We start from the raw sequence: 22,804 nt of genomic DNA on the forward strand, positions 1-22,804 counted from the left end.
CACTGCTATTTCTGCACCTTTTCTAAGAATTGGTAAAAGGTTGCCACACTTCTGCAGATTATATTCTTTACTTAACTATTTTGTCTAAGAAAATGGAAAAAATAGCTTTGAGTGTTTTGTGTCAAATAAAATAAGATAAGATAAGATAAGATAAGACTTTATTGATCCCCCATTGGGGGAAATTGCATGTTACAGCAACAACAGAGGCATAAATAGAAAAAATAAGCAAAAGTAGGAAAGCAGGACAAAAAAGACTGATAAAATACAATAACAATATTAATAACAATAATTATTATTTACACTATTTACCCCTTTAAACCAAGAGGACATTATTACAAAAAAGAAAAATACAGCAATATGTGTAAGGTGAATTGAAAAATAAATAAATGATTATTGCACATTCACGTGTGTTAACATCAGCCAGTGATGCTGTATATAATAAAACATTAAGAGGGCAAGAAAAAAAGCTTGGGAAATGAATAAAGAAAACACAGAAGAAGGTGCGATAGAAAAGGGAAAAACATGAAATGGCTATCGATTATGTTCAAAAGATGCACTCATACAAACATTTTTAGTTTTTACAGTTTCTACTTCAATATACATCATCTGATTTAAGTCTCTTGTTGATGGAGTAGCTCCACACAGCATCTAGTGATTAGTAAATACAGATTAGATACTGCATCTTTCTAATCTGCGAGGAAGACAGTTACACTGCCCATGAAAGTGTTTAGAAAGTAGATTGTGTTTAACTGTGCATTTGTGCTTTGATGTTTTCAACCTTAGGACCACAGGAGCCATAAGACATCTGCTTATCTCAGCCATTTACTATGCAGCAATGGTCAAACTCCCTGCACACACTCCCACACACAGTCACAGGTTAGTAGATGGCTGTGGTGTTTGTCTATGCTGACTAAAAAACTAATGGAAAGATGAATTTAATAGAGTAGAATAGACACAAATAGAAAAATTTGAGGGCTGTAGGCTCTACAGAGAAATCCACAGCTGGTCTCTACGTGAAGGCCGATGTGTTTGGCATCTGCATTCCTATGATCAGCAGATGTTCCTTTTTTAATCGTTGGTTATTTAAAGAAGGAGGAAGTTAAAGGGGGTCAAGACTCCACCTCAATAAAGAATGTTTTCTGTTTTGAAACAATTAAGTGTTTGCCTGCTTGGCTGACCCCCTCTTCTGGTGAGTTTCCCCTGAGACTTCGGCAGAACAATAACTACTGTACCTCACCTTCAGTCAGCCTCTGAAGGTACAGTATGACTTCAACCAAGTGGACAGAAAAACAGAAACCCTTGTTCCTCCAGCACAGTCCTGATGGTGTCAGACAGGCTGAATTTAGTGGTCGTATCGTATTTTATGCTGTCAGTCGATTTAAATACTTTGATTGAATTTGTTAAAATGCCTTTCAATGAAATGTGGTCCATTGCAATACCACCATAATGTTAAGCCTAAAACTGCATCATACAATTGAGCCAACACTAAAAAAACTGAAGTATTAATCTTAACAGAAAGCTGAGCATTTTAAAGGATTAGGCTGGTTATAGTTTGTATTTTACTTATTGAACCCATAAAAAGAAAACTCTGTGGCTATTGGTGTGTTTTTAACTGTTTTTGCTTGTCGGATGGATCAACTCTTTCTGTTTTTTTCTTGGGATTGGTTGACAATGAGAAAAATATAGAATATCACCAAAACGAGAAAAAATACATTCAGACCTGCGAAAACTTCTTGAAAACTTCGCATTTGTAGCACTGCTGCTGCTGTTTCTGAAAATCCATCTCAGGTGTCTTTGAAGAACAATGCGCAATTTATAGCTCCTCTTCGTACAATGTCTCAATATTTCAAAGAAAATGGAAATATGTGTGAAACTTCACCCCCACTCTATTAGGTATTTATACAGACAGACAGACAGACAGACAGACAAAGAGCTGAAGGGGCTGAGTGAGCCCTTGCAGAGTGGAAAGTGCATGGGGCTTGTGGTTAGAGTGACAGACATCAAAAAGATTAAAAAAAAAAAATGCTCACTTCTCTCCATACATTATAGCATTATTTATTCCACCAACATGTTTCACCGAAGAGTGACACACAGTGACAGAAAAAGGAAGACTAGCAGAGAAACAAAACTGAACGATTCGCAGTAGAGACTGTAACACCCAGTGCCATTTCCTGACAAGACTCCGGTGGTACGACTGTCAGTTTTTTTTAATCTTGAGCGTCACTTTTTGAGAGCAGCGATCAGTTTATACTCCACTGCTGTGCTCTGCAATTTAAGCCACAATATGCATCTCTCAAATGATTGGTAGCCACAATCTCTCAAAAACACACTGCTCAGTGTGATGTAGAGCTAAAGCTATATCAGAAAACTAAACTAAACTATTTTGACAACTAATCCATCATTTCAACAAATCTTCAAGCAAAAAATGCCAAACATAAGTTGGTTCCAGCCTCTTAATGGCGAGGATTTGCCACCTTTTACTCTTTTTTTGCTGCTTTTCTCAATTTTCCCCAAATAAACTTACTTTGGGTTAAAAAAAAATCACCTTCATTTATTGAGGTAGTAATTTGCAGATTAATTGATACAGTGTTTCCCAAACCATAGCCCTGCATGTTTAGGTGTTTCCCTGCTCCAACACACCAGATTTTAAAGAATGGCTGCTGCAGAGCCTGATGATGAGCTGATCATTTGAATGAGGAGTGTTGAAGAGTGTGCCCCCAGGACCAGGGTTGGGAGCGCTGTAATCCAGGGTTTTAAACAGAGGCTATATATTCTCTCCCATCTTACTTATACATCTTATTTTCATGTTTATTCATGGTGTCTTTCAGTCCTACCTTACAGCCCTCGCAGGCATGAACGCCGTAGTGAAACCCTGAGGCTTTGTCTCCACACACACGACACTCGATGTTTAGTGCTGTCGTTGACTTGTCGTCCTGGAGGTTGGAGAAGACGGGACTGTCAGAGAACTGTGGAGGCGACTCTGGCTCCAGCTTGATGGCATCTGATAGAAGAAACATCAAGTAGGCAGACAGACAGAAAGCTTAGACTTTCTTACTTCTACTCTTTGTTCCATTCTCAGGTGTTATGCTCTATTGGTTGAATCTGGTTTCTTCAAATGTGCATCATGAAATATTTAACTGGCAGTAACCACTATTCTCAAGTACAAGTACAAATCACTATCTTGACCCACTGTCCTGTAAATGTCTTTTCACATTAAAGCTTTCTCATGCGAGGAGTTGCAGCTTAAAGAGACTAGATGATATGTTTCAGCTCTGGTTACACAGACTGAACTTACGGTGCGTGTCCAGCTCCGTCCTGTAGCTGTGCATGTTTGTGTAGTCCATGTTGGTCAGGTGTTCCTCGCTCTGCGGTGGACTGGGGTCATAGGCCACACTGGCAGTAGAGATGCAGGATGTGAGCGGGGGAGACAGGGAGGATGCGATGGAGGAGGAAGAGATGGAGGCATAGTCTAATGTGGACAAATGCTTCATGTTCAGGGAGTGGGAGCTGTCGTCCAGCTCTGACAGGTCCACGGCGTTCAGACTGAAACCAACAGGCCAGGCTAGGAGCTGCTGGGTGTCCACCATGTCTGCTGTGGAGAGAGATAAAGCAGTGATGTGATGGCTGATGCAACATCCTTTGTTGACTGTACGCGGCCTTGTTAAAAGAAAACATTACTAGATGAGCGAGAGAGAGGAGGGGAGGAAGAGGAAAAAGTTAGAGACCGACAGAGAAGGGAGGATGAGATAAAAAAATGAGTTGAGAAGAAGCGGAGGGGAGAAAGAAAGATGACAATGAAAATATACACACATACTGCATTGTACACAGTGTTAATGATTAAATATCTCTGTTCAGAAAAGCCCAAAACATAAACAATGCTCACACACACACACACACACACACACACACACACACACAGACACACACACACACACACACAGACACTCAGTACTATGATGACCCCCAGTTCTCCAGCTCATTCCTACAGTCTGTTATCTACTAAGCAGGGAGGACAAGATGAACTCTGGCACTGAGGAGCGGCTCTTCAGCTCAAAACACCATCTTCTTCTGTTGCTGTTTGGGTGGCTCATGGTGTGATTGCCCAACCCAAGCACGCAGAGAGCAGGGACTGTTTGAGCTTCAGTCTGTCTGCGGCCAAGGATGTAAGAGTCTAGCTTCTGAGGGAACGGACTGCACCTTCTGTGTGTGTGAAATGTGTTACTGAAAAGCTGCTGTAATTAGCCCTTTTCGACTTCAAGTAGTAGACAGTATTCTTAATTCATGAAATGGTCAGCACCATTAAAGATATGGCTGCTAATAATCTATATTTTTCTATATTTCAACTCAATATTGACAGCAAATCCCATATGAAGACCAGTACCAACATTAAGTTCACCTTTTAACAACAATGGAGCTCTATGGCACAGAGGAATGAGCTGCATCAGATTTTGGCTACACAGAAAATTTAGTATATCAGCATTATCTTTTAATGAACTCTGCTTCTTAGAGAAATAATAAAGTTGACCAGAATAATGTCTGAAAAATGAGTTTAATCAACATTAAGAAAATCCTGGAAACAGACCTGTACTACACAGCTCCCTGTAGATATTCATCTCTTTGCTGAAGTCTTTTCAGTTATTCTAGTGTCTAACTCAGATCACACATTGGAGGAGAGAAGTCAGCTGAGATGGTCAAAGTCCAGTCATCAGAGGTTACTACTGTGCACATAAAAGTAAGCCGCATACAAGGGTTTATAGTCAGGGATAAGCAAACTTTACTCAAACAGTAGTAGTGAGCCTATTTGTGGGAGACTATATGGATAAATACGTATTTGATGCCTTAGTGACTATTTGCTGCAGTGTATGTGGGATCAATTAAAATAAACTTCCCTACCCATGTACATTGAAATGAAGGACACGTCATTCAGTGCAACTGTGTGGTTCATTTATGTGTTTTTACTAGACAAGATTTAACTTTAAGAATATTTTTGTTCCTTTTAAATAAAAAATTTTGTCATGCTAAATTTGAAGACAGAATACATTTTCTAGGAGGGAAAGGGAACTACATGCCTTTCAAAATATCAAAACTCTTCCGTTTTCCCACATTTCATTGAATTTTTAAGGAGGAAGCCGTGCTTGAATTCTTACCTTGGCTTAAACTAAAGAAACTCTGAAGAGGAAAAGCAACAGTTTATAAATAATAAATAGAGTAAAAGGTCTGTATACTGAGCCACCTGGCCTCCCAAACAACCTTTGTGACCAAGAACAATTCTCAAAATAAACCCCCTCTAATCAACCTTGAGTGCCTGATTTGGAAAAAAATGTAACAAAGAAAGTGATGAATTAGGCAACATGACAAAACTAAAATAGCAATACTCCGATGGCACAGTAGCACCGGGTATAAAAATGGCTCCAAATTACCTGGCAAAACATCCCATTGGAGCAAACATCCTCCTCTCTCCACTACTTATTGTTTCCTTTTTACTTTTTTGGACTGTGAAAATCAGGGGCTGGGGACAGAGGTCCACTTAAAATTCACATTGACTGTAACATTGTTTCGGAACAAGAGGGAAAGAGGAGTGTGTGTGTGTATTTGTGTCCGCAGGCTGTGACTTCCACTGTCTTGGAAGCTGCTGCGGAGGAAAATGCTGACTATTAATAACCAGAGAAACCTGGTTATTTTTCCATTTGTTGGCCATTTGCCAGCTGATCCAGTCCTAAAATAGATGGAACATTGGAGCGACTTGTGCTCTGGTTGGCATCAAGTCATCATGTGGAGACAGAAATCTAGTGGGAGAGAGTTCTGCAGATGAAGAGTGAGAGAGATAAAGTGAATGGGGTGACAGAGAGCGAGTCTCTAGGCCACTTCAAAAAAATCAAACTGCACCCTAGAGGCCACAGGAAAAAACTCTTGTTTTAGGAAATTTGTGCTCTGCACTCAGCAGGCTCTTCGACTCAACTCAGAACGAAAAGAAAGAAGGCGGCTGCAGCCTGGCAGTTTAACCATGGTGCTTAAATCATGTCGTAATTGAAGGTGAAAACAAGTTTGTGCTGTAACTTCTCTCCTGACAGTGCTCATGGAAACAGTGTAGTCCAGAATCTACTGAATCAAACATGTTTGTATCTGTGAGTGCTGTGTGGGCAAACATGCTGTCAGACATCATAAAAGGTGACAGATTATTGGTTAAGGTTATGCAGCGTGTATTGTGTTTGAAAAGGTGTGTGTATGTGAGCACGTGCGTGACAGTGGTGCCGCTGTCTCCTGCCAGTTCTCAAATTTCCACATGTCAGAGCTTGTCTTCCAGGTGAGAGTACAGTGTGAAGGAGTAATTTCTATTAGGTATTGCCTCGGTCATGACATAATAACAAAAGGCCAACGGCAAACTGGCAGGCAGGTCTGGTAAGCTACTGTACCGACGAACTGGACTGACACTGTATGTATGTGTGTGTGTGTATGTGTGTGAGCCACCACATACAGAAAAGAGCATCAGCCGTTTTATGGACAAAGACACAAACTGAGACAAGACTGGAATGAACATAAGTACATAGTGACCCACAAAAGCTAGATTATCAAATAAAATCATAACACTGAAAAGTCTGCGTCAACCAATAATAAATACGTGTGTCTTAACTTCCCAGCCAAACTTGAATGATTAAAAAAAAATAGTTATGTATATAAAATCAGGTTTCAAAATCCTGAAAAAAGAAGCAGTATTCTCTGCTCTGAAATGCTGGGGGCATGTCTGCTGAAGGCGCTGAAACCAGGAAGACTGCATTGAAACCACACCCACCACGATCTCTGAGATCTATAGCTGCTGTTTACTGTCCCCCTCCTCGTTTTTGTTCATTCTTCATGTTCATTCTCTGACTTCTTAGTCTTTCACAGCTCCACTGGCACTTTTAGCTGCTCAGTGTATATGTAGACTTGATTTGTTTATATCAAACCTATCTTGGTGTTCAGGGTAGCCTTGTTAGCTTAATCTGACTTTCACTGGCATAAACCAAACCTTGATAGCCAGTGTTATGATGGATTGTGCTGACTGCTCCGCTGTTGTAGACACAGACGTTGTGGTTGCAGAAAGGATGTCTGTTCTAGAGAGTGTTGTCTGTGAGTTAAAGCAGCTTCTCTCTGTCAGCACTGCATTGGATATCACGGGTACTCAAGCTACACACGTTAGTAGGCCTGCTAGCACCAGCGCTAACGTAGTCTCGTCGGTAGCTGCTGCAGTCACCCTTCATTGCCCCCCACCACTGCGAGCCGGTCACCCTTCCGACTGTGAGCCAGTTTTCAACTTTCACTAGCCTCATTGTTAGTCCTGTTGGCTGGTGAGCCACCACCTCACCTTGGGTAACAGGGTTAAACAATGCATACTAGTAATAAGGGAATGGGTAATAGTTTTAGCAGCAGGCTTGTTAGTGGGTGTGCTTGCACCAGGACAAGCATAGTCTCATTGGCAACTTGTGCAAGCTTGTCTCTGTCCCCTGTCAGTAGCGTGCGTTGTTTAACCGGGTGGTGGAGGCTTGTGCACATTAGCACAAGTAGGCATGCTAACTGCTTTTTTAATATGGTTAAAGCTATCTGGACTGCTCATGATATCTAATGTAGTGCTAACAGAGAGGCTGCTTTAACTCAAGGACATGCCTCTCTAAGAGAGACCTATTCAAAATAACAGAGCAGTCAACACAAGTCATCCTAACACTGGTTATTGAGGTAGGGTTGACTGCAGTGAGGAGGCTACACTGCTACAGCTAAGTTAGCGCCCCTGGAGATATTTACTGACCTCCCCGAGCCCCCTGACATGGAGGCTCTCTTATATGTAGTGCTGAGGTCATGCTAAGGAGACTCCAGAGCACCAATGAGATAACGTTTCAAAAACCCTGAACTCTAAAGTCAGGAAAACCCATTTATGGTGTAGCTCAACAATTCAGAACTACATTGTTCACAGACTTTTCACATGTTTCCAGCAGCAATTTTCTAACATGTATACCATGATTACAAACTTATCTCTGAATTTGCTTTACATGGACTTTAACTCCAGCAAAGGGAATGATGTTGTTCTCAGTCTGATAGCAGCAGTTCAGGAAAAAGAGGTGAAACCAAGAGGTCAGAAATGTGAAATCTTTCCTTCAGGGACAAAGTTGCAAAACGGATGAAATCTTTCTTTAACTTTCATATTTCTTCACATCACCAACGATTTAGTCCAAAATGGACTGAAGCAAAGGCTGGGGATCAGATTTCTGCACAGAAAGTAGCTTAGAGTCTTTTTGTGCCATTGAAAGTGGAGTTTTATAGAATTTGATGAATGAGATTATAAGAAAAAAGTGCACAAAAGGAAAACACACAGGGTTTCAAAAACGCTCATAATGCAGAAGCCCTGCAGTCAGAAAATATCCAGCATCATCATCATTTTTTCCGAGGGTGTAGAAGCGCCCAACACTCCCACACAATAACTCACTTAACAGTAAAGCCATTGCACAAGGCGAGGAGTAGTTTAGGAAATGAGGAGTCAACACAGAAGCTCGTCTGGTATATTTAGTAGTGTGACAGACAAAAAGGTAAAACCTGCCCCGCTGCATTCAGAGGCATTAACACTCTTATCTTCTTTGTTTAAATAAAAAGTATGCTCCCTCTCTGAGGGTGAGAACTACGCCACTAATGCCAAAGCAGACAATCACTTGATCAAACGCACTATTGGAAACATGTTTTGACATTTTCTTGCTGTGTTCCTTTATAACATCCTGATGACAAAATGACATGTTGCAGAGTATTTCCACCCCAGAGGAAGACTTTTTTTTTTGCTCAGTAAGTCATTTATATTATCAAGTCAAGTCAAGTTTCTTTATTGTCATTATGCAGGCATAATGAAATTTTGCAGACTCCCGGCAAGGCACATACATAAATAAGGCAGAATAAATAAAAAAAATTATATATATATATATATATATATATATATATATATATATATATTTACAGACAAACATTATGACAGTTGTCCTGTGCATATGAATGTGTATGTGTGTGACACAGAATGAAGGAGAGGGAGAGAGTTAGTGCACAGAGCTTTCTGACTTCCTGACCTCTTCATGTAAAACAGCATGTGGTTCAGTGTCAGTGACTAAAACAAAGACAATGCCTGCCAGCTCGTCTGCCTCACAGTCCCCCACAATTTCTTTGAAGAGATAAAGTGTGCTTGATTTTTGCCTGGTTAGTCCTGCTGTGGGATACAGTTGAAAGATCACTTGTTGTGGTAAAGATGAGCTTTATTTAGAAGTAGCTGATTTGACCAATTTATTTAGCACAAATGACAAAAAAGCTGTCAACCTGCCTCACTCTTCAGGAAATTGACACGTTTTTTTTACTTTGGTGGCATGAAGCCACTACGGGCAAATTTACCTGACGGGGCCTTCCCCTTTTGCACCTCAATGATCATAAAGGAGTAATGGAAAAGCATCTGCACATCAAGTGTCAACCAGAGGTCTGGACTGCCCTCTTGACAGAAACGAGAGTCTCCTCGCGTCTGAAAAACCCACTTGCTTCGTTGGTACTGAATTTACTCATCAAACTTCAAAGCATGGCAAGGTGGGAGGTTAGAAACCCATAATCTCTTTCTGTTAGGCACAGCTCTGAGTAAAACAGAACCCAGACAACCTCCCATTGATTTCTATTTGATTTTTCTTTTAATTCTAGTATTTCAACGTCCAAAGCAAGGAAAGTGGACTACTGACAAACATCAGGTCAAACTGAGGTCAGATTGAGGATATTCTTTAATCCTAAAATATCGTAACTTCAGACTTAGACTTTGAGTTTTTGTTTTTAAAGAGCACCTGTTTTGTGCATTTACACAATGACACACACTAGAGCAAAGAGTTCAACACAGACTACTGTCTGAAGGATATGCAGAATATAGAGCTACTTCACATGACCTAGTTAGATTTTTGTTTACTTGTTTGGTCCTTTTAGAGAAAATCTATGAACGGCAGTTTTCTCAGCTCATTGGAGCTACCAAATACCACAGAAATCCCAAACAGCAACCCAAGCATGCTTATGAGGGAGAGAAGGCATACTGCATATCAAACAAAACTGGCTGACGTACAGTTTCCTACTGATAAGCACTGATGTCGGCTCCTAAAAGACCTAAAAGTGGAATTTAACTCACCACACAACATAATTATGAGTACAAATCAATTCAATGCAGCCTAAAGCCTTTTTATCAGATGTAGCAGTGGACTGGTCTTTGCATTCATTGTAGCTATCCACCGCTCATACATCAATTCAACATGATGAACTGAATGACAGTGACACACACACACACACACACACACACACACGGTACAGGACAGTCCACTCACCCTGTTTCTCCCGTTTCAATTCAGAGAGTGTTCAGTGTCAGCTCACTGACCAGCAACCAAGTGACAGTGACAGGAGAGAGAATGATGTGTGTGTGTGTGTGTGTGTGTGTGTGTGTGTGGTCATGCTTTTCCTCAGGAAGTGATGACCAATAGAAAGGGAACTATACACACATACACACACACACACACATTTTTTCTCTCTGACAGAGTCTGGGCTCAGCAGAAGTTCAGACAGCTAACTATCATGTGGTGTGTCTGTGTGTGCGTGCGTGTGTGTGTGTCTTTCATTCCTCATATTTTTATGTCTCCAAGTCTCTGCTTAATTTGTACAATAGACACCTGCATATTTGTGTTTTCTTAGATTTGTGTGCCCTCCTGTGTGTGTGAGTGTGTGTGTGTGAGTGTGTGTGTGTGTAAGATGGTAGACATCAGATGCAGATGATTTCCTGTTGCTTCACTCTGACAGGCGACCTCATCATGCCTCTCTGGTTGCACTTCTCTCCCTCCGCTCAGTCACTCAGTGTCAATGTGACGGCGGTGACGCACTCACTTCTGCCTCCTCATGCAATGCCATCACAATACAAGCCCACTAATTCTCTGGTTTAATTTGAAAAAATGATCTAACCAGAACACGAGAGCTGTGATCTCTCATAAACTTGAGCCAGAAACACACTGTGTCCTTTTCAGCGGTGTAGCCAAAACCTGAAGGTGATCTTTTTTCAGTCAAATATGGCAGATATAATATAGTACAATCTGTGTACACAACACTATATAATAATGATGGGCAGGTTATTTTAAATCATTATACTTCACTTAGCTGTTAGAGGAAAAAAATACTGAAATTGTATGTATGTATGTGCTGTATTTACCTGCTTTACATTTTGTTTACATTCTATTATTTTTATTTTGCGTGCACTATGTTTTAGTGCAAACTGAACTGACTAAAAAATGTGCCTTTCAATTAACACAGATACATTTACAGTGATGCTGATCAATATACATTGTCCTTTCAAAATAAAGCAAATTAAATAAATTTAGGACAGTTACTTGTCTCATATAACTGCGTTACATACGCAGTATCGCTTGCACACATTCCCAGGCAAAACAAGAGAGAAGTGGTTTCTTCTTCTTAGTTATAGCAATGGGAAATTTCTGCATTCGTTTCCATTTGTACATAAGTTACGTGACTACAGGAATGCACAGAAAATTTAAAAACCAAAACTGATGTAATGAAAGTAAGGCTGAAAAAAGACAATAATCAAACCAATTAAATGAGACAGAAGAGACGGACTTGCTGAACACTTCAGAGATGGTCTTAGCTTGTCTGCTACTATCAATCAATCACTCACAACTGTGTTATTTTTGTCCAGGGAGTCAAGGTTGGACAGGTAGAATCAAGTGGTCTGAACATTAGTTTGACAGTAGTCTTCACCACTTTCCTTTCATACCTCAAGTATGCACTGGGACTTTAACCAATCCTTCCAACAATGCAGAGACAATTAGAAAGCATGTTGAACTGTGTTTCCACGAAGGAAAGTTATCACTTTTTTGAAAGATTCAATTAAAAAAAACATTTGATTTTCAGATGAGGTGACTGAGTAGATGAAGTAACTGCTATCTGACACTTTTTCCTAATGTTCAGGAAGCTTGCTTTAGGTGCATTTAAGGGACATGCAAATGTTAACCTAAATGCTCAGAAAAAGTGGCTACCCACACCATCACAGATCTACCTCTATGTAAAAAGTTACAGTATCGTAGGTTGAAACCTAAACCTCGGGTACAAGTTAAAACTGCATCAAAAGAACCTCATTTGTGGGGGCAAACTGTAAGAAATGACTCATTAGATCATATCATACAGTTGTTTGTTCTGTTTGTTCTAACGAAAGACTAGATTTTGTGGTTCTGTAGATCAAAAAGTTATTTTTTATGAATGTTGTGCATGCTGAAACTACTCATACTCAAAGAAAAGTCTATTATCAGCTTAACCATAATATCACTCAGACTCCAGTATTCAACACAACACACTGTGGCCAGTGCCAGTGTTCAGTGCAAAGAACTTACTCTTATTGTTTGTTCACACTAAAAGATTCATAAGTGGGAGAAGGCTTCTTGTTTGCTGCGAACCCTTCTGGCTGTTGTCGCCAAGGGGCCACATCAAGTTTTTTGGTGAGCCAGTGGAAATATGGAACTCAAGAACAGACAACTAAGTAAAATTGAGGCCAGAACTGAAAACTGAAAATGTCTGGTTTAAGCTTACTGGACAAACTCAACTGTCCCAAAATGCACTGTGTCTCTTCAGACAGTCCAATGGCAGACTGTGAAGCTGCGTTTCTGCAAAGCGAATATTCACCTTGCGTTACTTGCTGAAGTTTCATTGCCCTTTCCTCTCATGTCCAGTCTCTGTACATGTCTAGTAGTATCGGAACTCTGGGTTGACTGTTACTTCTTTTGCATCTTCTCACAGCTATTCATGCGTTTGCATTGATTTTGTATGTACTTTGGCTACATGAAAAATTTACTTTGCATTTGGTGGAAACACACTGTGAGGCAGAGAGTTCTAGCACCACACTGTAGCTGTGAGGCGTGGTTGGACAAAATACAAAATGACGGCTGGTCAACTTTAAACAGGAGCTTCTCAGGACATTAAGATACAGTATATACACATTTAACACCAAAATATTTATTAATTTTAATTTGCTTTAAATTTTTCATTTACATTTTTAAACCGTTTTCCTCTAATAGTATCTCTGACCATTAATTTCACAATTGATAGTCATGTGGTGAAGAGGAGATTGCTCGAGTAAACTACAACACGTCTGCTGATACTGGCATACTTAATCGATCATTTAATTTGCAATATACTATGCATAATGATGTGATTTTTTACAATTATGTGTGAGATAAAATTAAAAAACAGGTCAACATTTTGGGAAATGTGATTTTTCACTTTTTTACCGAAAGTTACATGAGGAGATCAATATCACTATCATGTCTGTGCATTAACTAAAGATGTAGAGCCAGGAGGCAGTTAGCTTGGCTAAGCATACAAACTGGAAACGGGGAAAAATTCAAAAATGCATCGACCAGCACCTCTAAAGCTCATCAATTACGTAACAGAAATTTAAAATTTCAATTTCAATGTGAAAGTACGTCTTACGCTCAGTAATGCAAAGACATGAGAGTTGTGTTGTCCCTTTAATCTAACACTTGGAATAAAGTCCAAAATGTTTGTTCCTTTAAATGAAGGTGCAGCTCCTGCCATACTTTGGCAAAAAATGCTAAATGTTTTAGCTACAACACATTCAAACAACTACAACAAAGAGGGCTAATCTGACTCCTCAATCTGTAAACCCAGCTTTTGATCATTGAAATGTAATTATCCATTGTGATGGAGGGCTTGGTTTTCCAGATTTACACACACACACACACACACACACACACACACAAATCTACTTCTATCTTTGTGAGGACCCTCACTGATATGATGCATTCTCCAGCCCTTTACCCTAACCTTAACCATCACAACTAAATGCCTAACCCTAAGGCTGGGAACACACAGCCTACCTCATGTCTGCATGGAGGCTACCTCGCTGACCTGCTGCAGCTCACATGCATGTTGTCACTGCTGTCTGCCAAACTGCCTATCTTTCCACACTGAGTTCGCCTTTGATAACGGTCATTATAGGAATAGGAAGTGCTTATTTATATTTTTCCATATACGTGAAATATTCTACTGATATTTACTGTGAAACTATTAAAAATTTGTAATCTTGCTGGTTTGATGTCAAAACGTATCAGTTTCATTATTGTTTCTGCTGCGAGACTCCGAATCTTAAGATGAGCCACAAATGAGCCGCGCTATGGTCCTCACTAAGTAGCAAGTACAAGAACACACACAAATGCATGCGTGCGCACACACACGCACACACACATACTATGATGTTCAGGATATGTTGCACATTACTGTCAGAATCATAATGCGACTGGGATGTGAGGTGGGCCCTGTATTATGTGACAACATGGTGACTGAACTCCAATGAACAGCACTCTGGGGGATTGTAAAGAAACATATCGGAGCCTTTCATGCAAACAAAGACAAACATTTAGGGACAAACACACACACACAAGGGCATGTAAGCACACTGGAATTTAAAAATGTACTTTTTAAACTCAGATATGGGCATCACACATGAGCAGGTCGGTGTGCATATACACACTGAAAGAGACAGAGAGAGAGAGAGAGAGAGAGAGAGAGAGAGAGAGAGAGAGCAGCCACTGTTGTAGTATGTACACTGACCTGGTGCAGTACATATTAGTGTGTGTGCATCTGCTCTATATGCTTCTCTCTGGGAATGTGCAGTTTTAACAATAATCTGAGGACATGAACTTTCCCCCAATTCCTTTAAATAGTTATGAGTAAATGGCTGATGAGTCCCTTGAGCCTCAAGAGCTTCCTCGCTGGATAAGGGGAAGGAGTGGCACATGCTGTCAAGGCCTCACACACACGGAGCACTCCTGAACACACACTGACATACATATAGACACACCTCTAAACGTGAGAGGTACACTGAAAACAACTCGAGAGTTAGAAAGAGAAGGAATCCGACGGGAAATGTCTGATTAAATCTATACAGTTGTCATTAATGATGACGCCACATAGGTCAATAATTGCTTTGTGTGAATGTGATCCCAGCTGTGGGAGTTGTGTGAGAAATCCCAATGGTGAAGATTTACAGCTAAACTTGTGTTTTGACAGAGAGGGAGTGAGAGGAGGGCAACACGGTAGGAAGAGGGAGAGGTACAATGTGGGAAAGCTCATGCCCTGTTCCTCGAAGTGGAGAGGAAAAGACGGGAGTGTGCTGCCTTCAGCTGTTCTTTAGCTGGACAATAACAAAACAACAAATGACACGAGACAGAACGTGCTGTAAATATGTGTGCCGGGAAAGGTACACTCAAAAGAAGCTGATTTAGAATTGTCTGTGAAAAGGAAGGTGAAATGAAGGTTTGACGTGGACAAAATAAGTGTCAGAGTTGGCTCAACAATTGCTAACCCCCTCCCTGTGATTGTCCAATCAACTGTAACCAGGCACAGCAGGCCGGTTAAGCTTTGGCTGTCTCCACTTGTTGGACTGATGTGCATAGGGCTGTACTGTGAGGGATGATTTGAGGGATCATTTAACCAGTTTAGAGGGTACTGTCTTTTTTGGCATTTTCTAAATCTAATTCACGAGTGTAAGGAATGGATTAAACAGCATCTGTTGTCATGTAAACTGCAATCGTTACCATGTAGTTAGCAACCTAGTGTTATTTCAAGGCCAAGAGTTAGCATATCAGTAACTGTTTAACTTATTTTGTGGGGTTGCAGGTTATGTTACAAATTGGCTATGCCAGATGAAGTCTGCCAGTGACAGTTGGTGGATATTTGATTTGGCAAAATTCACAATCTCTGGCTTGAAAAAGAGAAACCAGCTTTAGTGCAGTGACCATAGACGTCCTGATTTGTCCGGCTCTGAAGACATGTGCTAATTTTGAACCATAGTCATAGCGCCACTTAATGGCTAGAGGAAGTGCATGTTTTATTCTCGGACGTCTCTCTCTCAGCAGGTTAATCACAGCCATACCAAATTTGATCAGTAGAGAGAGGAGGGTCTGCTGAACACGTACATGTAGTTTGAGGTCTCTAACTTGTGAAATGAGAGAATTGGAGCAGGTTAGAAAAGTCTTAGTTTCTGCCTCCCTCCTCCACTTTGAGCTCTCAGTTAACATGGCAGTCAATGAGGCAGTCGGTTGGCACTCCCGTCGCTCTGAGGCTCATAGCGGGAGCTGCGTACGTTTCTGTGTGTTTTGAGTCACATCACTGCGTCCGCAAGGATTTGTCCTATGTATTGATGTATAAATTGTGACTGTGGGTGAAACGGTGCGGCCGCAAGAGCGAGTTAAAGGCAAAAGTTTCCGGCGATTTTTCTGCTGATCTCCACTCTAGCGTTGACATCACCCACTCTAGCCCTGAACATTCCACCACATACACACTCATGTAAAATGTGAAAAAGGAGGGAAAAACTTAAAATTTTCGAAAGGCAACCGTGATGAAAGGGTGAATGGCACGAAGGAGGTTGAATGATGGACTGAAAGAGGACAAGATGGTGAACGTTTTAAAGCTCCAATGGGGTTTCTAGCTAAAAGTATGAAGGAGCTAAAAGGGCTTGAAGTTGGTTGAAGAAATGGAAATTTGTGCTGTAACTCGACTGTCCAAGGTCCTACCAGTCTGAAGACATCTACAGACTCATTCTGAACCACACTCATTGCGCCACCTGGTGGCAACAGGAAGTAAGCCCTCCGTGCCAATAATCATTTCATTTGCATGAAATTTTCAGTGTAGTGATTACTGGCTGTTCTCTAGCGCCACATCGGTGACACAGGAAGTGACATGTAACTCCTTCAAGCACTGTCCAAAATGCATGAAAATTCGGAGCCGCATGGAAGGGTCAGAGTCCAGCAACAGGACAAAGCTGCCGCACATCCCGATGTGCGCAAAGGTGCGAGGTCCAACGCTGCTTGCAGCTTTAATCTATCTAATTTTTATTTTCTATTTATTTGTATTTTATCTTTTCATGATGCCAGCAGAGCTGCTGAACTGCATTTCATTGCTTAATATTGTTCTGACAATGTTGCACAATGACAATAAAAAAGAATAAAGAATAAAATTCAAGAAATTTCCAAAAGTTTTCAAAAAATGAATATGAATTAAGACTAGGTAAATTGTTTATATCACTGTAAACTTCATATCTGACATTTTAGAAAGGATAGCTTGTTGGTGTGGCAACAGTAACTACGTGGGGTAGGCTTAGCAAACTATCAATTTATTCAAATTAATCAAATTATAGTTACATAAAAGAACAAATTAAATTGTAGCTGTGAAAAGAGTGAGGAGTTTCCAGACAGTGGGAATCTATTACCAGCTTTTGTTCCTGTGTTATTATCAACATCCTTTGGCATTTAAACATTATTAGCCAATTTTAAATTGAGGGGGTGGATTACCTACGTCATACATCATTCCTGGCAAAACCTGAAATAGAGATGGCTCAAGCTGTGCCACATCCAGTCAAACCACAGAGAACCTTGCACACAAAAAGTCTGAGTCAGTCTCATGTTCCCACTTGAGACCGAGGTTTTGACCTGAAGAGCTGCTGTTTGCTCCCACATCTTTCTAAAAGGGAAATTAGGACAAAGGTTGCTAGATATCCCTGCTGTCTGTTAATTTCTATGGTAAAGTTTATTGGCAAGGAACATATTATTCTGTGTGTGGAAATGTGTGTGTTTGTGTTGGTTGATGGGTGCCTTTATGTTTGTTTGTGCGCGGGTGAATTACTAACTGGGCTCCAGCTTCACTGTGCATCAGTTGTTTTACAGTACGGTTCTTCACTTAATTGCAAATTTCTTTTGGGAGGACGCAACAATAAAGCACAATAGAAACTGGAATTATTATGTTAGAATAAAAATGATAAGGATATTTCTGGTCTATTCCTACTTAGGTCCTATTTTTGCATGTTTGTACGTTATTTGGTAGGTTATTTCTTTCTGTTATGACATAATAGTACTCACTAAAGTAAACGCTAAGCTCTGAAAACACAGTGACATAGCTACTACAAAGTCTGATCAAAAGTGAACAATTCAGCCAAGTCAACTACCTCATTTGGACAATCTGAAAGCAGTTGTACCCGAAATGACGGCAATAATTCTTTGTTACACAGAAAAACGGTTTACATGCACAATTTTTGTTAATCAAGCATTAACCATGACACAGTTGTAATATGTGTCACTTTCGTTCACAATCCAAAGCATGATACTAGTAGGGGAATAGTTTTGTGAGTTTGGATGATACTAAACAGTCCGTACATATGTTTAATTCACCGGAGAAAGGGCCAATAGTACAAAAACATCTTAATTTTGTTGTGTGAACCTCTTAACAAATAAAGCAGACAACTAAAAATTAGGCTTTTAAATTTAATTGATAAGATAAATAGCTTTGCGTTAAAATGTGTTCGTCACCAAGACAAACTGCATTTAAGTGTGAAAAGGTGAAAACAGAGAGCTTGCTTTAATGTTGTCCTCGACACGAGTCACCTCTTAGATGGCAGGTGTAGTTGTAATTGAAGCAATTTCTTGCCACAACATTCTGTTATTGTTGATTCTGCAGCAATTATAATGTTGATGTGAGCAGTAAATTGTTCAAGGATTGGCCTTGAAGTTAATAATTACACCTAATTTAAGAAGAAATTGATTACCTTAAGGCTAAATTGCATCAGTGTGGTCTCAATGTTGTCTAGTTAAATCGAATAAATAGTGGCTATTTTGAAAATGTTCACATAAAACAAAAAGAAAAGCTTAACTATAGTAAAGAAACCAGCATGTTGGTGGTGTAGTCAGAAGTGGTTAACTGTGGGCTGAACCGTAGGGCTGTCACTCTCATGTCTGTATATTTACACAGATACTAAAGTGCAATTGAACATCTTCCTTCCTTTCATGCAATGATTATGTTTAGCTCTACAGAGGTTTTATATATAACCTTTTAAAGCCATTGCAAATAACTGCTCAAATGACAACTGTTGCTGCGGGTATCAGGAAACCAAGCACATCTCGGTGTGGATGCATCTCTAAAAACAGTTTTGTCTTTGAAACAAAGCTCAAACAAAGCTTTATGTGGCAGTATGTTGTCCATAGAGAGTTAGAAATCACATCCAGGTGGTTTAGGGGCAACATAAACACAGCATGGTATCTTGAGACACTCCTTTAATTTATGACAACAGAGCAAAGTCCAAATCTGTCTCAGTCATTTACACACACTCACAAATACACACACAAACCTCTCTTTAGGAATTATATAACCTGATAAGCAGTAATTCACTGGCTGGCTGGTATCAACACACTTAGTTAGGCAGCCAGAGTTAATGCAACTCATACAGAGATTACAAGACAAGACTTTACCAAATATGTGTGTTTTCCTGTGACTGATTTACATTTCCCGAGATTTTAATCAGATATATCTTAATCCATTTGTATGTTATCCACAACTTTCTGCATTTAGTACATAAAAGATCCAAAACTTAAACAGCTGCCAAAAAAATGAATGCCTCAAACATAAATACATAGAAATGACCAAACAACGGCGCCTGATGCCACTTTAACTCCAAATTAAATGGCAGTTGAGCAAATCATCAGGTTAAATGTGAAAGGGAAATTATAACATTAATCCAGATGAGCAATGTTAAATCAGAGACATGACCTTTCATAACTTCTCCAAAATAGAGGCAATTTCTCAACCACAAATATATCTCCTATTTGAAAATAGCCATGTTACATCGGTGACGGCATTTTAACCTTTAATGAACTGGAAACCTATTAGATCATTCTGATAAACGGCAGTTAATCTATAGCATCAGATTGATGGATAATGTTCCTGTGACTTAATCATTGCGGGATTATCTGTAAAAACCTGCAACACTTGCAACATAATATTTGACTTTTCAGGAAGTGTGTTGATTTGCTATCTGTGACTTTCTCTCTTTCACTGAGATCATTGATTTCAAAATGGTTGTTTTTTTTTTAAAGTAAGAGAGCATCTTAGTCCTGGTTAAAGACAAGCACTTGCCTATTGTTTACATGACTTAGTGACAAATCTTCGTGTGGTTTACAGTATGAAAGGTTTCACTGTATATGTTGCTTTTTTACAGAGCTGTTGAGTTCCCCAAACTTCATTATCACTGAGTATTAGGAGACATAACAGTATGACTATGTAAAACCACACAGATCAAATCACGAACACGTACTTTACGTAATAGCTATTTTTCAAAGCTGTTGTAGATTTCCTACGTCAGGCACCGATTTCGAAGTGTTGTAAATACATTATCACTGTATAATAAACTTGCAGAGTCTTTAATTTAGCTTGAATCAAATAATCTATCACAGTTAACTTAAATAGATGTATTATTGTGTGATAATGTAGCACCACCTGTACGTAATAGTAAGGGAGATTTATCTCAACCAAATTCATGACCTCTGCAAGATATTTTTTAAACAGCATGGTGAAACTATTGGAAACTAATGACTACCTGGACAGTAAGCAAAATACTTTAAATGCTCTTAAGTAATGTTAAGTAAGTGGACCAAACACAGGCAAAAACACTGCATGATTCTCTGTGTTAAAAAAAGTAAACTTGTGTGACTTGCCCCTTTAGACCTATCAATATCAAGAGCAAAAAGTAGCTTAAAATACTTTTAACAAGTAAAAGCACTTAAAATACATTTCTGTAAATTTTCCCTGATTGCTCTCTGTGGTATCAGATTATTGGCACGCAAAATGATTGAAGGTCATCCACAATTATTGTGAACTACTCGACTCATTATTGGCAGAGACAATCTGAGCATTTACAACAAATTGATCAATTCTCTCACAAGGTGCTGTTCTTACATGGTAAAACGACAGTAGGACAGTTCGCTTCAGCTACCATGGAGCCACACAACAAACCTCAGAGAGAAATCAGTGTTGGCCCTTGAGCTTGAGTCTGCATTATTGCTGAGTCACGAGCAAGACTTTCCACTTGCTTCAGAAAAACTGAGGACCTGCCTGAATGTTGTGCAATGTCTGCAAGTCCCTCAGATGACACAGACGATAAAGACGCAAGAGAAGAATATACAGAACACATAAAAAGTCTTATTTATTCACACAAATCTACCCCTCTAATGGAGTTACCCATAAAAAATTACTCAGCATAATAAACCCAGGGTGAGTGAGACACAAACTGTCTCTTGTACTCACCTGAGAAGTTGTGACCACTTTGAAAGTTAAAATCTCTCCCTGGTGTTTGCATGTCAAACTCACACTCACACTGTGGCTCGCAGACACACTATGGACCAACACCTGACTGTGTGCCAGTTGTCAGTCCTGTGACCGCACCCCCCACCCTCACCATCACCACCCCCCATCTGTACGCCACTGGTCGTCTGTCACGCTGCAAAAACTGTCCACCTTAACAAGAGATTAAAATCCAGTGCTCCTACAATTTGACAAGGATGGCGAATTCAAGACGTTTCCACTTTGAATGTTTTTGTTTCAACAACTATGAGTTCAAATAATGTTGATTTTTTTTTTCACAAAACAAACAATTGTTAAATATTAGTGGCAGGATCTATTTTTAAAAAATCCTGTATTCTTTAAATATCAGAGTCGCTGCTGACGTTTTAAGCGCGTTTTCAGGCGGTTTCAAGCGTTTTCACACAACCAGAAGCCACAACACTCACAGCTCTACAAACTGTGAACAGAGCGGAAGGTGACTGACCTGTTCAGTGTTTTGAAGCGCGTACAGACTCACTTGTGTGTGTTTTTGAAGCTGGATCGTCCTCTTCGGCTGTGGAAAGGTAGGTGACAGCCTCGGTGACCGTGGCGTCTGGTCGGTAACACAGGAGCGCAGTGTCAGAGTGGTCAGGTCTGCTGGCTGCGGAGGTTTCTGGTCATGCTGCTGCGGTCGGTGTCTGCCTGCCTGCCTGCCTCTCCTCCCTCCTCTCGACACAACCATCGGGGATCCTGAGGACACACACAGAGGCATCAAATTACCCCCAGCTATAGCTATGATTTAACGCGACTTCAGTAGAACGCCTTTTCACGTCTTCAGAGCTGCGAGAGACATAATAATTGACATATAAACATTACATATTTTATTTATTTATTTTATTACTATTTTTTAAACCAAATTTGATTACAATGTTATTGATTAAATTAAAGGAATTGTTACATTTTTTTTGGAAAATGTTCGCTCTTTCGCGCTGAGAATTAACCTATAGGCTAATTTAGCTAAAGTTAGCTAACATACCATTCACAGCCGGCTAACTTAGCTTAGCACAAAGACAGGAAATAGGGGGAATCAGACAGTCAGGCTTTGTCCACTGGCTTTGTTACTCAAATCCACCTACCAGCACATCCAAAGCGCACAAATGAACACAGTATATCTCCTTTGTTTAACCCGCGCTAAAAGCTAAAAAAGTAGGTCTGTTTAGGTTGAGGTTATAGAAGTTTTCTGTGCTAGTTGCTAGGCAACCAACAGCTAGCTAGCTGCTGCTGCCTGCTGTAAAATGGCGACCCGTTCTTCTTCACATTTCACTTCTTGTACAGGCCAAAGAAACGAGACAAAAGTTACTATGTTAATTGGTTAGTTGTACAGGACATGGCTACCTACTCTCTCCAGTCTTGGTGCTAAGACAGCTTCTATCTCGGTGAGAGTGGTATCAACCACCTCACGCAACTCTCAGCAAGACCACAAGTAAGCGTGTTTTCCCAAAATGTCGACGTCTTCTTTTAAGACATATTTACCTGACAGTGAGTTACTGCTTCCTTTGTTAAGTGACTGACTGTAAGGTTTCCCCACCCCACTTGTTAGTCAATTAGTGGGCTGTTAATGACT

The 22,804-nt window shown here is 40.0% G+C and overlaps 1 protein-coding gene across 1 annotated transcript in view; it reads right to left on the minus strand.

The window, feature by feature from the left end:
- The window catches only part of pparg (peroxisome proliferator-activated receptor gamma), a 30,131-nt gene extending 8,887 nt beyond the window's left edge, over nucleotides 1-21,244 (minus strand). Inside the window, exons 1-3 of the mRNA XM_070851076.1 lie at nucleotides 21,166-21,244; nucleotides 3,296-3,592; nucleotides 2,835-3,001 (exon numbers count right to left, since the gene is read on the minus strand). Of these exons, the coding sequence (XP_070707177.1) occupies nucleotides 2,835-3,001; nucleotides 3,296-3,592; nucleotides 21,166-21,217 (516 nt within the window). The 5' untranslated portion in view covers nucleotides 21,218-21,244. The remainder of the gene's footprint in view (nucleotides 1-2,834; nucleotides 3,002-3,295; nucleotides 3,593-21,165) is intronic.
- Nucleotides 21,245-22,804: the final 1,560 nt, after the last annotated feature.

This window comes from Pempheris klunzingeri, chromosome 2 (assembly GCF_042242105.1).
Source record: "Pempheris klunzingeri isolate RE-2024b chromosome 2, fPemKlu1.hap1, whole genome shotgun sequence".
In the NCBI taxonomy this organism is placed as follows: domain Eukaryota; kingdom Metazoa; phylum Chordata; class Actinopteri; order Acropomatiformes; family Pempheridae; genus Pempheris; species Pempheris klunzingeri.